This window comes from Halyomorpha halys, unplaced genomic scaffold (genome assembly GCF_000696795.3).
Source record: "Halyomorpha halys isolate HHAL.00 unplaced genomic scaffold, Hhal_1.1 Scaffold2115.1, whole genome shotgun sequence".
NCBI classification, from domain to species: domain Eukaryota; kingdom Metazoa; phylum Arthropoda; class Insecta; order Hemiptera; family Pentatomidae; genus Halyomorpha; species Halyomorpha halys.
The window spans coordinates 30,862-49,866 of NW_027107994.1; the positions used below are offsets into that span (position 1 = coordinate 30,862).

The 19,005-nt window shown below is 33.0% G+C and overlaps 1 protein-coding gene across 2 annotated transcripts in view; it reads left to right on the forward strand.

The window, feature by feature from the left end:
* The window catches only part of LOC106691150 (NF-X1-type zinc finger protein NFXL1), a 35,765-nt gene extending 26,131 nt beyond the window's left edge, over positions 1-9,634 (forward strand). For both annotated transcript variants that reach the window (XM_014436828.2, XM_014436829.2), the window contains 6 exons: positions 732-912; positions 1,386-1,598; positions 1,674-1,798; positions 3,132-3,234; positions 3,313-3,498; positions 6,323-9,634. In XM_014436828.2, coding sequence (XP_014292314.1) covers positions 732-912; positions 1,386-1,598; positions 1,674-1,798; positions 3,132-3,234; positions 3,313-3,498; positions 6,323-6,550 — 1,036 coding nt within the window. In that variant the 3' untranslated portion in view covers positions 6,551-9,634. The remainder of the gene's footprint in view (positions 1-731; positions 913-1,385; positions 1,599-1,673; positions 1,799-3,131; positions 3,235-3,312; positions 3,499-6,322) is intronic.
* The last annotated feature ends 9,371 nt before the right edge of the window (positions 9,635-19,005 follow it).

Genomic DNA, 19,005 nt, shown 5'->3' on the forward strand with positions numbered 1-19,005 from the left:
GTCTTAAAGTCAGTGTTTGTTGTGGATGATAGGAACTGTTTATAAGTAAGGGAGATATTATCTTTATCAGTTTTGTGGTTGAAAGGTTTTTCTTCAAGATTTATTTGCAGTATTTTTCTACAATTTATTACTCTAGTTCTACATTTAGAATTCTGTCACATGTGGCTGTATATTAACTAGTTTCTAGTCTACACTTTCTTAAATTATTCTTACTATTATTTCTTTTGTATATTTTATAAACAAAACAATCTTTTTACGTATTTTCTCTGTTATATTTATTTTAATGTTCTGTCAATTCTTAAAATGTTTGTATCTTGTTTTCATTTAGCCCTGACAAAGCTCTGCAAAGTGGTGCAAAACATTTGTTAAAAATAAATAGTTTTCTTCTGCTATTTGGGTACCTTTATTGACCTCCACCCGGACTGTGTTCCTACAATCTACTTGTATATTGTAATACTGTATAAACATTAGTAAAAGTAAAAACCATTCTGATGTTTCTCAGTTAACACTGTCAACTATTCTCAATGTTATAATGTCTTTATCAAGGATTTATATTTTGAGAAATACACAACCCTTGTACTTATCTAAATGCTAAAACCATCTAACTCATTTAAGTGCTATTATTTAAACTTAAGCAGTACTGATCTAAAAATTAATAAAATCTTTGTACTTTCCTAAACTTTAATGACTGTTTTTTGTACTTAATCAAGGATCCTCTTTTAACCTTCTAGAAATCGTCCAAAATGTGATCATCTGAAGAGGGAAGAACATAAATGCCATTTTGGAGATTGTCCACCATGTAGGCTTGTTTGTGGCAATAAGAAGGAATGTGGGCATTCTTGTCTTGAAGTATGTCATACTGCATTATACCTTCCAAAGGAAGATTATAAAGCTGCTACCCCATGGGATGTTGTAAGTCTATTATTTTATTTCATAAATGTTATTAACAGTAATTTAGTTATACAATTAATGATAATTTTCAGTTATACAGTGCCCCACTATTATTTTATTTCATAAATGTTATTAACAGTAATTTAGTTATACAATTAATGATAATTTTCAGTTATACAGTGCCCCACTGTAAGTGTTCACCCCCTCTCTCCTAACCTATACAATTTTGGTTTATTTTTCAACAATGAACCTTCATAACTGACCAAGAAAAAAAAATTAACACTATGAGTCCCTCAAAATTTGAGTTAGATATGTAGAAATCTGTCTGTCTGCTATACAACATCTGCAGCTTTTGTCTTAAACTACTGGTTCTATTTTCAATAATAAACCTTTGTACTCTATTTTAATGTTTTATAGTTCTGATAAATCGATTATAATTTTTTGAGAATCTAAGAATTGCCTCAGACAATTAAGATCTTATTTGTTATTTCCAGGTAAATACCCCATACGAATTCAAGACATTACCATGTCCCATATGTGAGATTCTTATTGAAATACCATGCTTTGGAGAGCATTTGATACTGAAACTACCTTGCTATAGAGCAGAAACTCAATCCTGTGGTCAAGAGTGTGGACGTCTGCTACAATGCACTAACCATGTTTGCACTTATATATGCCATGTTGTAGAAAATGCTGCATCAAAGTCTGTAAGTTTTTTTTAACCTTTGACTTTCATTTAAAATTTTAATAACTTTTTGTTGTTCAATTTGATTTTTTCTAAGACAAGCGGATCAAATTGTGAAGAATGTAGCCAGGATTGTAGCATAGAACGAGTGTGTGGTCATCCCTGCCCTCTTCCTTGCCACCCAGGTGACTGTGATCCTTGCAAAGCAATCCTAAAAATCAGGTATGAACTTCAAAGGACAGTGAAATTTTGTGTACCATGTTGAGTATATGTTAATCAACAAGTTTTATTAAGTTTAAATTCATTCAAATAATATAGTAATAAGTGGTAAGTTTAATTTCTCATATATTGTTTATAGTCAACTGTTAATTTTGATTGACATACTTGATAAACTAATATATAACATCTCCTTTATTAACTTGGAAGACTTGGCTGTGATTTTTAGAAAATGCCCTTTAGAAGATTACTACATTTTTTTTTTTTTTAATTGCTTTTAACCAGTATTGGCAATAGCTATTCTGTTGGTCTTTTAACATTGAAATCACTATAAATCACCCATTTATGATTTAAGTAACCAACCTTCTTGTGGACAAAAAAAAGGAATGAACAAAATTCTTTTTATTTAATCTTGAACCTATAACCTCAGCCCAGTTCTTTGGCAGGCCTAAGTCTGTTACCAAGTTGTTTATTTCATATTGAGTAAAACATTTAGACTCATTGCTGTCTAAATTATAGGAGTCATCATTGCCACCATTTGACTATAGATCTCTGTTGAATATAAAATTCTCCAGTGCAGCTGGAGGACAATAGACTATTAAATCAAATCCATCAGAAACAGGGTAAACTACTGAAGGGGTGTTAGGTTCTCTCCAAAACAAATTTTTTTTTTATCTGGAAACCATTTCCTCAATTCTTTGGCAGCAGAGTTTCTGAGGAACCCAAGATTTATTTTACTATACCAATTTTATGCGAATTTACCTTTATTTGTTACTTTTTAACTATAGATCCCACAAATATAGCAGAAACAATCTAATGAACTAGCATCCTCTAGAAACCATTTCTTTTAAAATATAAATAACAAAATCATTTCAGATAACACCACTATTGTTACGTACACACCAACAGCATACAGTTTGACTCTGATATATCCAGCAGAAACTGAAAATATTTGCATTCTTGTACTAGTTCTGTTTTATGGGATATTAACTACAAGAAAAATAACTTTTTAAATAAAAAAATAAGATGAACCAAGCTGTGAATTTACCTTGTTTCTCAATCTTGGCAGATTTCCTTAAATCTCTATTAAAATTAGTATAAAGTTTATTTTCTAATCAGAGTTTTGTATCACAACAATCATAGCACATGTTGGACAAGGATTCCAACTATCGATTGCTGTTCATATATTAGTTCTTGAGATATTTATAAGATTTGAAGATTCAACGTCATGATAGTACCACTCATGTCCCTGTGCCAAGAAAAGGGTTAAGTAAATACATTCTAATGGTGGGAATGTTCTTATAGTTGAAATTGCATATATTTATTTAAATTTTTGTAGATGCCTGTGTGGTTTAGCCCAGTTATTTGTCAACTGCAATGATTGGACATCAGCAGAAGACAAAGAAGCTCTTCAGTCATGTGGAAATCGTTGTCCTAAGAATGTAATAATTTTTTAGTTGGTCAATAAAATTTTTTACCATTTCCCTTCATTATCAGCACATTAATTTGGTTTATTACAGTATGAATGTGGGCACAGGTGCATCGCTCAGTGCCACACTGGACAATGCCCTCGTATTCCTCCTTGTCGTAAGAAGGTAAAGGTAACTTGTTCCTGTCATCGGCTGAAGAAAGAGCTACCATGTCATCTCTCATGCCAACTCAGCTGTGATGATATCTGTAATCAACTTAAAGCTGAAAAGCTGAAAGTATGTTATTGTCTTTATTTCTATTAATTTTTTGACTTTTATTTTTAGCAAGTGTTCATATATTAGATTAGCTTACAAATAATTTTATTTGACTAGGCCTGGTCTGTTCTCAAATAAGTTATATAATGATATTAAAACTGGATAAATATGATAGATATCCCCCAATAAGTTCAATTGGTTGAAATATCTAATAAATATTTATTTAATAATTATTATAAATGGTTGCTCAACACCGACCGAGTAAGTTTCCATACTGAATCAGGATTTTTAAAACAATCCTTATCCTTTATTAATTTCATGGTAAAATAAAAAAAAAAATAAGGAAAAAAAATGTCTGTAAATTAAGAATGATTAGTAGTGATGCAATTTATGAAAAAAATTATTGAGTATAAAGTTCTTCTAGAAAACAAAATAAATTGTTACAGTATTTACATTTATTTTAACAAGGTAATAAAGATAATTAAGTAAGTAATTTAATGTAATTAACTAAGTAAATTTTAATTCAAGAACAAATAGTCTCGTTATGTTTATTACATATCATATTTGTGTATAATGTGTAATGAAATCCATTTATGCAGAATGGAAGAGCATCTTTACATCTTTTCTCCTGTAGAAGGCACAATTAACCTTGGAAAGCTCTCCAGCATTAGGTAGTAGTTTGCTGCTGTAGTACAGATTTGCATTATAATGTCTTACTCCGCAGTTTGTCTTGTAGATTGTTTTAGAAATTGGTCTAGTTATCCTAAAAGGTTCATTCCAAATTTCGGCCAACCTATTCCTTTTCAATTTTTTACCTATTTCTATGTATATTAAATAATTTTTCATAAATTTATGATTTTTTTTGTTTCGATATATTCTTTCTTTATCAATTTTATTGTATTTTTGGGAATTAGTGAACGTTATTTTACGATCATCCTACAAAATAGTTTCTGTTGGATTATAACTTACCTGGGAAGTAAAATGGATTATTATTATTATTATTTTATGGGTACAACAGGCCATGGAGGCCTAAGTCCTCATGCGATGTATTTACCAATATTAGGAGGTAATATTCCCACTATTAGGAAATACATTGCACGTTTCTTGACGTAGTTTTATCGCAGGGTGGGTTCTTCACTCCCACGCCTATTTTTTGTGAGTCCCACCCATTGGCTAACGGGCCTCACAAATACCCGGGGGAGGTTGTCAGTGAGTTTTGCATTATTTTGTGCTTGAAAAATGCCCGAGTGGGACCGGGATTTGATCCGACAACCTGTGGATTGGTAGACTGGTGCGTTTAGTGGCGAGAATTAGTGAACGTTGTTTTACGATCCTCCTACAAGGTAGTTTCTATTGGATTATAACTAACCTGGGAAGTAAAATGGACTTTCACCTGCGCGCCCAAACAACGAATGTCCTTCTCCTCTCCTCTATCTTCGATGTTTACTGATCAATCCAAAAATAATCGATTGTAGTACAATCGCTCCGCTTTACTTGCTATGGTTTGTGATGTGAACAGTCTATTGACAATTGTTATGTTTTTCTATTTCTTCTTTGATTTTTCTTTTTCTATAATTACTGTATAGAAACAACAAAGGTTGAAAAACTTCAATCCATCTTAACACAACCAACCCAACGAACACTTTGGAAGGACGCGCACCGTCATCTTTCTTGTTTTGAAATGGCGTATTTCTTTTAGACAAAGAAAACTGGTTAGCTTGCTTTTTGATTTAAAATAACAATTACAATTATTAAAATGATACATAAAATTAAACATAAAACCTTAAACATTAAAAACCTTTTTATATCAAAATATACTATTTACTAAAAAAGAGCTTATTACAATATATATATATAATACATAATATATAAAAAAACAAAACAAAGGCATAATATATAAAATATACAAAAAATACATAATATATAAAAAAACAAAACAAATGCATAATATATAAAATATACAAAAAATACATAATATATAAAGTGCATTTGATTGTTAAGCTCTTCACGTATCTCAATGCCATTACAATTGCCTTGATTTTTGCTGTATATACACCACAATGTTGGTGCAATTTATGTTTGTGGGTAATATTTGGGGTTAAAAAAGCGGATGCCATAGATGCGCCTGATTTAGATACGTCTGTAATAATTAACAAGTGATTGGGTAAAGACTGAATAATAGAAGTTTCAGGTTGTTCTAGGAAAATGTGCAAATAAAGCCACCCTCTCCAGCTAGTTAGAACTTTTTTTAAGATCTGTTTTTGTTTGAGATTTGTATATAGAATTTTTTTGGGGGATTAATCTGAATATGAAGTTTGTTTTCTATTCTATTTTTTGAATTTAATAACAATTTTCTTGTTAGTATAATTTTCTGCACATTTCCTTTTATTTCACTTTTTTTTTTTTTTAAATAAAACTAATTAAAACGCCTTATCAACTCAATCAATAACAATTGATAAAAATTGTCTATAAAAATTTAAATCTTTCTCACTTGCGGGAGAGTGAATGTATTGCTAATCAATCCTTCATTACTTATGTATAATTTTACCGAATTCAAATGTTTTAGCACCATAGCAATCACAATTATTTTGATAATAGCAATAAAGTATACATTATTTTATTTATATATATGTATATATCCATATTCATATTTATTAAGTATATTTTCTTTTATTTACTCTCTATCTGCTGACTCTCCCATTTTATCCACCATGTCTCAGTCCTAACTCTGATTGATTAGTGAATTTCTACTATATTTACAATTTAGTGGAATCACATGTGTATCAAATGTTTCCCATAAATTAAATCATTCAAATATATAAAATATATTTTATTTTTCATGCAGAAAGAAGAAGCTGAGCTTGAAATGAAGAAGCTTGCTGAGGAGAACAAGAACAAAGAAGAACTTCTGAAGTATGAAAAGAAAATGCAAGGAGGGAAGAGAAGAGAAAGAAGGAAGGCTGTAGATTCCAATGAAGAATCCTGGCTGACTGCTAATTTAATGATGCTAACTGGAATTTCTTTCCTTACTATATCTTTTATTATTGGCCTTTACTATGCTATTTATTCATGAACATGAAACTGAAAAGGTGATTATTTTTGTTCCAACAGTAGTTTAACTCTGAAACTTTAGTGATTACCATGTATATCAATTCCCATGAGTCGTACACATTCATGCTTATTTATAAATGATAAATTTATTAATTCATTTGCAATTAGTAGAAAATAAAAAATACAGCAAAAGCCCTGTAAACTGTTTAAAAAAAATACAATTAAATTATGATTTTCTTATAAACATTATATAAATCAAGACAAAGATGATCTGATAGGTGGTCAAGGATAACACCAATAATAGTTTTTTACCACTAGGACCATCTTCTTTATTTACTATGCAGTCATTGTATGTTTATTAAGTAAAAAGTAACATACATTATTAATATTATGTAACATTATAATATTATGATTTATTTTTGAATTTTTTATGATAATTATTATGTGAAATTTAATGGTTAATATTTTTTTAATTTATCGGTATTATTTAAAATTATTTTTGCAATTTTTTATTTTAATTGTTTCAGAATAATGCTTGAAATGGTATGTCTTAATATAAACAGACATATGCCGATATTTGCTCGTCAAGTAGTTTAATTTACCCCTGATCACCAATTCATTCTTAAGCCTTTTTATATTATATTGGGTGTCCAGAAAGGTTAGTGACATTTAAATGTTAAATATATTAAAAACTAAAGGTATCCAAGAAAAAATATCAACAGTGTGTGCATTATTGAAAACCATTTACCAATAATATGTGCAAATGTATAATAATAATGACATACAGAAAGAAGTGCATAAGGATGTATAGAACACTAACTCCAAATGAATTTATAAATGATTTAATATTATCTCAGAACAACTAAAAATATGGTGAAAATCATTAAAGAATGATTTATTATTTAAAGTAGTTATTTAAGAATTTGGGATCATCATGGGTTGAATAAGCCTGTGATTTGAGTGCCAACTAAAAAAAATTGGCAAGATAGTGTGAAGAAAAGAATGGTAGGCAGAAATTTGTTTTTTCAATTTTTGGACATATTGCTTTAAACCTATATTCTCAAATTTTAAAGGGTGTTGAAAGTCTTTTTTTGATAATGATTGTTATCGTTTTGGGTACCAATAAAATTGATCCAGTATTCTTCGCATATGTACTGGTACTCTCAGTTAACACTAAAAGGGTTAAGGAGCATTGCTTTTGGTAAATGATTTTTCATTATAATCACATTATTAATAAATAAATTATTTTTGTGGGAAATCTTTGGTTTTTAACATATTTAATGTTAAAATAACACATACCCTCTCTGGAACCCTGTATTTTAAAGATCAGTCTGATGTAATAGGTATGAGGTGTGGCCAAAAGTAATGAGGCTGATTTTTTATTTACCAAAGATTTTATTTTTTTGAAACATAAATGTTATCCCCTTCAAAGTAGTTCTCATGGACGGCTACACACCAATGGAGACTTGTTCCCACTGTTGGTAGCAGTGCTGAAAGTCTTCAACCTCTATGGTCTTCAGCATATTAATTACACTCTTTTGGATGTTTTCTAAAGTCCCAATATGACGTCCTTTGAGAACATTTTTCAGTTTAGGAAGAAGGAAAAAGTTACAAGGGACTGAGGTTAGGTGAATAGGGTAGCTGGGGAACCACAGGAATGCCTTTTGAGGTCAAAAATTCTCTTATAGAGAGGGCAGTGTCTTCTGTTTTCTTCTAACACATACAGATTTTTCACAAATTTATGATGCATGATGCCGCTTTTATAAAACAAAAATCAATAAAATATTTCACAGCTCCTAGAGTACTTAATTGTTTAGCTTAAAATTTTTAGGGCATCAAAAGGTTGTTATAAATTGGACTTAATTAGCTCAATTTGAATTTGAGATATGAGGTAAAGTATTTATAATTGTTTAAATAAATTTGCGTTATTTTTATTACCTTTTTAAATTAAATTGGGAGGGCATTGTCTGTCATGATGGAGCATAAATTTGTCTGCAATATCTCGCCTCATGGGTATGACCCTTTTTCTGAGCCTTTCAAGAATGTCTTTATAAAAAAATTGGTTAACAATTTGTCTTGGAGGAAAAAATTCTTTGTAGATAATTCTCCTTCTGTCAAAAAAGCAAACCAGCATTGATTTGATTTTCGATTTGCTCATTGAAGCTTAATTTGGTAAAGGAGAGTTTATAGTGTGCCAAAATCAGTCAAAATTTGATCAACAGTAAATCTGTACAAATTTACGAGTTCATTCAACATTATTAATTTTAAACAACGGTCTGATCTCACAAGAGTGTTCACAGGTTCATTGTTTTCGAAGATGTAGGCCTCCATGAACGGTGGTTATTTTCAACGTGTTCTCTGCCTCTCAAAAATGATTTGTGCCAGTGAAAAACTTGAGCTCGGGATTAGAATGTTTCCGATAGATCTGTTTTAACTTTTCAAATACTGCACTTGTCAATTTTCCAAGCTTAGTACAGAATTTAATGGCATAACCTTGCTTCAATTTCCGCTTTTCCTTTTTTCACAATTATTTAATTAATTAAACAACCAACAATAAAATAAGCGCTACCTTCAACAATTTATTTCTAACAGTAGGTATGGATTGTTATTTTGTTGCTTACTTTTCTTAAGAGTAGTAATATTTATTATTTTTAAATACCAGAAGTAATTGTGGCATTTAGATCTAAATTAAAATTGGATTTAACCAACCATCAAAATCCAATGATGAACTGTTTTTACAGATCTATGGATATACCAATATAGGTGAGTTCTATTGTTATTTTTCTTACTGTTACACATGTAACTTGATCAGGGGTTGTCTTCAGATGATATAAGAAATTTCCTAACCCAGGATATAATCCCTCTTAAATTGAAACAATATGATTTCAATTTGCTAACCAAGAAGAATAAAAAACTATAAGAACATATATTAATTAATAATATGATTTGAATGGAATTGTTGAACTAAATCAGCTTCTCAGTGTTTCTTTCTATACCTTGTATTTTTTTTTATGTTATGATCTAAAACTTTCATATTTGAAATATTGTCTCACATTTTGTTTCTTTTTATTTACAAATACATTCAGGTATTTTTTGGTTCCTTGCATGTTATTTGTTTTAATTATTTTTCTATTAATTTGTGTTTTATTTTTTATTTTAATACCTTCCATTAGTTATACTTTTCAAATCCAATGATTGTTGTTTTTCTTTTTGTGATACTATTTGCAAGGTTTTATTATTTTGATATTTTAGTTTAGAACATATCTCTGTGTTATATTATCATTTTAATTGTTGTTTATTTGTTTTAATTATTTACATATTTTGATTTATGCAAATATGAATTAGTTTTCATTTATTTTTTAATCACTTCTATTGTTATTTCTTTATTCATAGCCTTCTTTAGGCATTTTAGGGTATTTTAGCTGTATATTTTATATTTTTGACTGTATATTTCACAGATTATTATGGCATATTCTGAGGTTTTATAATGCATAAAAATCTCCGGGTCTTGGTTATAATTAATATTTTTTTAATAACTCAGGAATATGAAAAAAAGGTCTTTCCTTAGACTAACTAAACCTATTTACAGTTGTAGAAGAAAGAAAACATCTGTGCAGATAAAACCTTTTTTTATATAAGAATTGGAGAGTATTGCATATGATGTTATACTCTCCAATTCTTATAAAAAAAAAAGGTTTTATCTGCACAAATGTTTTCTTTCATGTTCAATTCCTGCATAGGTAGTTGTGTATTTGGTACCTTTTTACACCAAATTTTAATATAGAACATTGTTTATACATGTATGGGGGCCCCCCTCATCTTTATCACAATTACAAAATTATTCCAATGAAACATCCTTATCTACAATAATATTGTTTATTGTTTATTTTTATAATAAATAAAAGAGATTATTTCTAAAATTTTCCCATGTCAAATACAAATAATTAAAATTAAATAGTTGAAATACCGAGTTTATTTAAAAAATAATTTTACTTACAGTGGTCAGAATTGCAACGAATTTTAAGATACAAATATTTGTTTGTTTTTTAAAATTTGTTTTATAACATTTCCATCAGAGTTCAGCGTAACCTAACATGAGGGTATTCCTATATCTAACACTGGTGGTGGAGTTGTCAAATTTTAATCTCCAAAGGAAGAAACTTCCATCTATCCAAGTTATTACTACTCGTGGAGAGTCAAGGCCTCTAGTTTTGAGCCTCATTAACAAGGGCATTATTCTGTCCCAATTATTGGGGAGGATCGGGACCATATTAAATATAATGGTCCCAGGTGTTAGTAATTATATATAGTTTTCATTAAAGTAATTAAAAGTTAGTGCGAAATAACTGATTTTTTTTCTCCTCTTGAGCTCTTGTATTATAGGGAGTGACACATCAACAATTTATACATTAACTTCCTATGTATGGAATATATACTAAGGGAAAGTATTGCGATTGTGAAAAATTACCGTTGCATTACCAAATTACCATTACCAAGTCTCGCAAAATGGTGTTTGTAAACAGCCTAGGTTTATTTATTTCTTCAAGCTTTTGTGATGGGAAATATTAAAAGTACTTTTCTAAAATTTGAGCTTTTCAATTGTAAGGCTCATTTGGAAAACTAATACAAGAAAGAAATATCTGTTTTGATACGAGCGAGGATTAATTTTAACTGAAAGAGGGAGGTAACGAAAGTTGCGTGATCCCTGGATTGCACCAGATTTTTTTTACAGTTACAGAAAAAAAAATTTTATTAGTAACTAGTACTTTCTATTATTATATAGCTGGTATATTTACTTGCAGATCAGGCAATGCTTTGTTATTGATAGTTTGAAAATAGATACAGATTTCTTGAACGCAATTGTGTATGATATAAATTAATATATTTAGTTAAAATTAACCATATATTGCTATTTATGGAAGATCATTGATTTACTGTGTGTAATTAATAAAAGGAAGATAGTCCTTAAGTAATGAAACCGGAAAGGTCCGAGTGTGGTCAAAACAACTGAAATAGAAAATAAACTCTTTATTATCAGCTAATGTTTCATCCTATATTCCTGTGCTTCATAAAGCTAAAGTGTGGTTAAAAATTTATATATTAAAAAAAAAGTAAATTAAAAAGAAAAAAATGTAGATTGAAAAGTATAAATAAACAACAAATATAAAAAAGTAGATAAGAGAAATATATAAATGCAGCACACACTAAAATAAGAGAAATAAGAATAAAATTAAGGTCAAGAAAAAAGAATATAATGAACCAACTTAAGACACCCATGTGTGTGCATAGGACACCTATATCTTTGTGTGTATATATAAAAGTATATGTCCTATACTTTTTAGTATTTATTGTTTATTTATAGATTTCATTGTACATCTTGTTTTTGTTTTCTTTAATTTACTTTGTTAATTTTTACATAATTTTTAGTTACATCCTAGTGTAATTTTATTTCGTGTTACCTTATTCTCTTACTCTGTTACATATTTATTTTTTGTATCTTTTTTTTTTTTTGCCCTGGTGAAATATTGGCTCATAATAGATAGTTAATTTACTATTTGAGTTATTTTGACTGCAATCATAACACAGGAAGGTGTCTTCCTGTTATTCCTTGTTATTTTTATTTGTATATTGAATTAATCGCTTATTAAATCTAAATATTTAGTTTATAGCAGTAAATTGCAATATATTATAAAAATATATGTTAATAATCTATCTATATAAAGGGAATGGTTCGAATTTAAGGCTAAAATTATGAACAAAAAAGTTGCATTTTTTGAAAAATCGTATTGAAGGTTTTCTTAAGGTGCTAAAAAAATGATATTAATATTGTTTCACTCACAAAAAATATTTTAGCTAACTTAGATAGGTTTATCGGTCGGAGTTGTTTTAATATGGTACTAATATTGAGGCTCAATCTTCTCCATATCCCATCACCTGTGGAGTACCTCAGGGCTCAATACTGGGTCCCATACTAATCGTCGCCTTTACGGCGGCGGTAGTATCAATTGAGCACCCAAAGCCAGTGGTAGCAGCCTACGCGGACGACATCGACGCCTCCAGCGTCAATGTCAAGACAGTCCTAACTCACGCCCAAAACGCCGCACCTACCATCACTGATGCCCTCAAACTTGTTAGGATTAGGCTTCTCGGATTTACTTTTTTTTATTTTGTATAAAATCGGGGTCAGGGGTCTCATTTTTTGATGCCCCCCCCCTGTAGCAGGGCGTACCAAAAGATCCCGAAGACGCCGCGATTGCAACACCACCTTAAATTATTCATGCCCGATACAATCTAGGAGCTGGTCAGCCTCCGATCAAGGAAGACATTTTTCACGTACGCCTGGCGATATCCATGGTCTTCACCATTTCGCCTGTTATCAATCTCGACGAGGGAAGCCCGAATCAGACGCTGAAGTAACCGCGGCAGCGAGACTTCAACACATCATATAGATAGGACATAATATCTTAATGAATCAGACCCCCGTATAGCTGTTCATTTATAATATAATTAATCCCTTTTATTAACATAAACAATGCTCCCTCAGGAATAATACTTGAATTAAAAGAAAATATATGTCCTCACTAGTAACTAGAAAATGATTTAAACTCTTGTTCCACACCAATTTGGAACAGTATTTTTAGAATACAATCAGGATTCCGGCACGATAGTAAGGCATGAACATAGCCTATAGGCCGGTAGTAACGCACGAACAGGACCTGAAGGGTGAACCCTGGCAAGATGGGCGCCATCGTGATGGATTTCCAGAAAGGAAAGAAGCCTACCGACGAATTTGACCAGGGGATCTCCGCCTCCGTTCACTATCTGGGCATCACACTGGATAGGCACTTCATCTTCTCCGTTCACGTCCGGGAAAGGCTCAAGCTGGCTCGCCTGAAGACCTACAAGCTATACCATCTACCAAAGTCCCCGCAACTCCCTCTTGGGTTGAAGCTGCAAATATATAAGGCCATCATCACCGTTACAAAACTACATTTCAAAAGCTGCAGAGCTACCACAACTCCGTCCTCCGGCGAATTGTCCGAAGCACCTCACTGCAGAGGGCCAAAAACAGTATCATACACCAGGAACTCCCACATATAGCGGACCCTACCATCTTTTATCCTCCTTAAAATACCCTAAGGTAAAACAAGGTTATTGCAATTAGGTGTCTTTAAAACATATAATCAAACAAAAACACTATGTTTAACTCAAACATTTATTTATTCATAAGTGTTACACCAAAAATACATAATCAAAAGAGATCGCTTAACATGTGTTTCTGTCCCTATCGGTAGGCAATCACAATCACATTGTTGTCCTACACTATGATCGATACATTCAAATCGATATCCAATATACCACATTCTCCCCCCTCTAATTCAGACAATATATATAAAAAATTGCAAATTAAAATATGAACCAAAAAAAAATATAAATACAAAAGAAATTACAAAATAAAATTATGAAAATATGTAACAGAACTATAAGTTCTGTTACATATTTTCATAATTGTTTATAAAACATAATTTATATTTTCTCGATCAATATTCCTGTCTGTGTCTTTATTCGTTGTGGTTGATAGGCTATGTCTTGGCTGCTTAGAGTCTCCCGATCCTGAGTAGATTTCGCAAGGCTTGAAGACGCCGCCAGACACTCATGTGAAGTAGAAGACTCATGGATTTGGCCCACATGCCTAGTCCAATGTCTATTCAAAGATGGGACAAAAACTTTGAATTTTACTCACTGGCGTCAGTAGTAATATTGAATTGCTGAGTGAAGTCCGGGAACGCAAGAGCAGACTCCTGTTGCAGCTTCTCCATGCACCGCCTGATATTGTCTTTTACGATCGGGGTCATGATCACCTTTTTTGAGTGGGACAAGGTATTCCGCCATTTCTGGCAAAAATCTCCAGTAATAATTCAATGTTTCCATCAACCTCCGAACTCCTTTTACATCCCTAGGCACAGCCATCATCCTTTTAGCTGCGACTTTATCTGGGTCGGGTTTAACTCCCTCCCTCGAAATCGTGTGTCCCAAAAAATTTATTTGATTCTTCTCCAACAATGATTTCTCTCCCGGTAGTTTGAGCCCAAACTTTCTAATTCTCTGGAATACGCTGTATAAATCTGACATACAGATTCGTCAATTCCCCTCAAAAACTCGTCCATCAGGCGCTGGAAGGTTATGGGAGTATTCTTTGGCCAAACGGCATTCTTGTAAATTCATATTGTCCTCTCTCCAATGTGAATGCAGTTTTATGTTGATCCTTAGGATGCATTTTGATTTGATGGTGTCCGACCTTCAAGTCCTATGTGCAGAATACCGTCGACCCGCTCAGCCTGTACAAAATGTCTTCAAATCCGGGGATCGGATACTTTTTGTCTATGGTATTCTCGTTCAGCTTCCTCTAATCTATCACCACTCTGTACCTTCCAGTATTTTCATCTGGTGTGCTCTTCTTTTTCACCGCCCACTATGTACAATTGTATGAGGATGTACTATCAATAATTATTCCCTGGTGTTATAAACTCTTGAGCTCTTACCGGATGAGGTGACGTGCGCCTGCGGGTATCTACAGTAATATCTATTTATCTATAGGGTATTTATAGTAATATTATTTATTAAATGAGAGACATTAGGGACTAGACACATCATTGTTATTCACTGTTTACCAACAAACAATGGAATTTTTGTTTATTCATTTCAAATTTCCTTTAAGTCCATGTGTATCTCTCGTTTGCCTCGAGTATGTTCACTCTTTTCTCTTTAGTGTAGTTATAAAAATTAATTTTATTCACAATGAATCGTTTAAGTCTGATCATCTGACCGAATCATCGCTCTCTTTGAAGAAGGCAAATCATCGAGTTCCATCGCTAATCGCCTTAGGATTCACTATTCTTCAGTTTCAAGGACCATAAAAAGGTACAGGATGACTGGTAGTCATTCGAGGCGACCAACGTCAGGGCATCCCAGGATTACTCGTCCTATAGATAACCGCATCATTAAAATACAAGCTCTTCGGATGCGTAAACTACAGCTTTTTCCATTAAAAACCTGATCGCTGGTGTTCGAGGGATATCAAACTCCAGGGTCAACGGTCATTAGTAGACAGAACACCACAAACATGTACACCATTTATTGGTCAGCAAGAAGTCCTAACCTTAACCCAATCCAGCTCGTTTGGGATTATCTCAAAACAAAGGTTCGGTCACGAAATTCACCTCCTACCACATTTGAAATGCTAAATAAAGCTGTATTAGAGGAGTGGAACCCAAAATTTTGTTGAAAATATTTTTACAAATATGCCAAGACGAGTGGAAGCAGTCATTGAAGCCAGAGGGGCAATACGTCTTATTAAATGTAAATTAAACATATAAAAGTTAAAATTATCAGCAGCAATATGTAAAAAAGTGTGGCTTTCTCTTATTAGAAATTAACAGTAGTGATAGAAAAACAGTTAGGTATTGAAGAGAAAATTAAATATTAATAAAATTTAATGAATTGCTGATTTATTAGAAAACAAAAACAAAAGAACGTGTTTAAAAAAATATACTATAGTACACACGTCGTATAATAAAAGGTTTTTGGCGTCATTACAAAGATCAAATTTATGTTTGGATTAGCAGAAGGGAAATTAAACATAGAAGGAAATGAAAAAGTGAAAGTATATACAAAAAGTGTACATTTTGACTTAGATATCTATATAAAAAAGATATCTCCACAAAACAGCAATATATATAAAATATTGTGAAATATTTTTCTACTAATTCGCTTAATTTTTCACCTTCCTTGACCCACTCAAATGACAATTATTTCATTTATCTGAAACATGAAGGGTACGTGTCCCACCCTTTGCCTTTCTACATCCCGTTCCTTTACCTTCTTTATGTCAATCACAAAGCAATAATAATTCAGTCAAATTTTTGTAAGAAAAAGAGACGTGCAAAAAGTTACGCATAACGCTGATTTTGTAGAAATTTAAAACGAGCCTACGAAAGATCAAAGAGAGAGAAATTTTCGCACTTCTTTCAGTTATTCTTAAATAGTTAACTCCCAGGTCACGTAGGGATCGCTGGAAATAAACTGGCGGACATTGCAGCTAAAAAAGCACTTGCTCTTCCAGGTAAGGGCGCGGCCATTCCTACACCCCAAGAAATAAGTCTTCCGATGAAAAATGAAATATCATCTAGTTGGAAGCCATATGGAATAAAACCCCACCAAGCAAATTAAAAACTATTAAAAAACCATTAAACCATGGACCACATCAAACCGTTCCAATCGCAGGGAAGAGGTAGCTATTGCCAGATTGAGAATAGGTCATACAAGTTTAACCCATACATATCTGATCGTAAGAAGCCACCGCCAAAATGTCAATACTGCAACAGTGTACTTACGATCAGTCACATATTTGAGGGATGTTATTTCTATTCCGCGAACTTGAGTAGATTGGGAGTAGAACCGTGTGTATCGAATCGGAAAACTGAAGGAATCGTCAGCCGGAATTACAGGCTGAAAGATGTTCCTAGCCTAATATAACATGGATGTACTATATAAACCAGGTAAAAAAAATGTGGTTGGTTGTCTCGATGACCGTGGAACAAGAAAAGGGATAATGAGGCTGCGAGAATAGAGAGCAAGAACATGGGTGAGCATGATTGACCTCTTCACTAATGCGGCAATGGTGCAATCAGGTGCGGGACAGGTTTTTGCTGGTAGTTTTGGAACGGCCGCGTCTCGTTGGATGGGTGAAGAGAATTCGACAACTCATTGGCCCGAAAGGAAATGAAGGATATCGATGTGACGGCACCTTAACGCACCAAGAATGAATGAGGTCGAACTCCTCCCCCTTCTCTGGAATTCATCCGAGGCACTCTTTTTGCGTACAGCTCACAATTGACTCTTATAGGCCGAAGTACTGTCCACAATTATCACTTGCTTCTGTAAACTTTCTATTTCGTTCCTAATGTATTTTCGAAGTGCCTGGAGATATCGCCTCTCCTTCACCCTATCCTGCTTCAATGTGATTTCGTGTACTGTTTTTCCAGTAGCTCTCAGTACTTCCCCTTCTTTACAAAAAATGTGTGGGTTTCGGCGCTTCGCGCCGAAACGCGCCTGACGTGACAACTTTACGCTAAATATTGGAATAATAATATTAATAAAATAGACACACAATATTTGTCAGAATACATCATTACCCCCACCACTCTCCGTTACGCTACACTTTTGCCTACATGACTTCCAGTATCTATAACCTCAATTACCCCCACCACCGCACTCTCCGTTACGCTACACTTTTGCCTACATGACTTCCAGTATCTATAACCTCAATTACCCCCACTACTATACTACTAAGCCACGCCCATTCTATTTCCGTTACGCTACACTTTTGCCTACATGACTCCCTGCAATCTAATTTATAAGACGTTGTCACGTCAAAATATCATCATATTACTTCAATATTGCCTCTTTCCAACTCTCCCTCTAGTTAATCACGCCCGTTCTCGCTTACAATCATACACGAGCTTCTGACAACTGTATTTCTTCTAATATCCCATTGAACTCCACTATTTTTTATCTTCGCTACCACATTATCCAAAAGATCTCGTGGTAAATGATTTTCACTTATAATCAATGGTTAACTGATTGTCTCGGGGCATTTTCCTCATTACATGGACTGTTACCTTTCCTCCCTTAGCTCCCCAGCTACCCAATGCAATTTTTAATACCCCGTTGCCCTTTAATACTGCAAGGCCTACCCATAGTGATCAACTGACAGTTACGTAATCTGACCTACAGTTCCCTCTTTTTACCATTCTATCTCTCTAGGTCCTCTCGGCAGACGAATGTTTTTTCCAGTGTCAATTGTACAGCCTGCTCCTCTCTTCGTTCGTATAATAATAGGCAAACCGCCGTGCTCCTCTCACATGGTGGTTCTCCAACGTGCGGTCGCCCCTCTGTGAGTACATTCCCCAAAACTCTCCTCGATTTCCGCTTTTTCTCCAAGTCCTTCTCTTGCCTTGACCACAAGAGATACATACCACTGATTGAGCGGTGCCAATGATCTACGGGTCGACACTTTCACTAGGAGAGGATATAAATGGATAACCATATTTTATCTCTTCAGTAACGCGGCAATGGCTCATTAGGTTCTGGACAAGTTGTCGGAAGCAGTGTTGGCAGCTTTCCGATTGTGGTTTCAATTCTACGGAGCTCCGGGACGCATCTCATCAAATTCAGGGAAAGAATTGAACAATGCCATAATTCGAACATAAATGAAGGACCTTGACGTAATATGGCATCTCAACGCACCAGGGGACCCCAAGAGTAGAGGCTTCATGGCACGTTCTATACATTATATTATATAGGCTTCATCGATACTTAAGATATATATATAAGTTACGGTATGAGTCAGCTGTTATTTCGATGTCAGCTGACTGAGGGGATCAGCTGATCGAACGTATATAAGAGATGTACCGA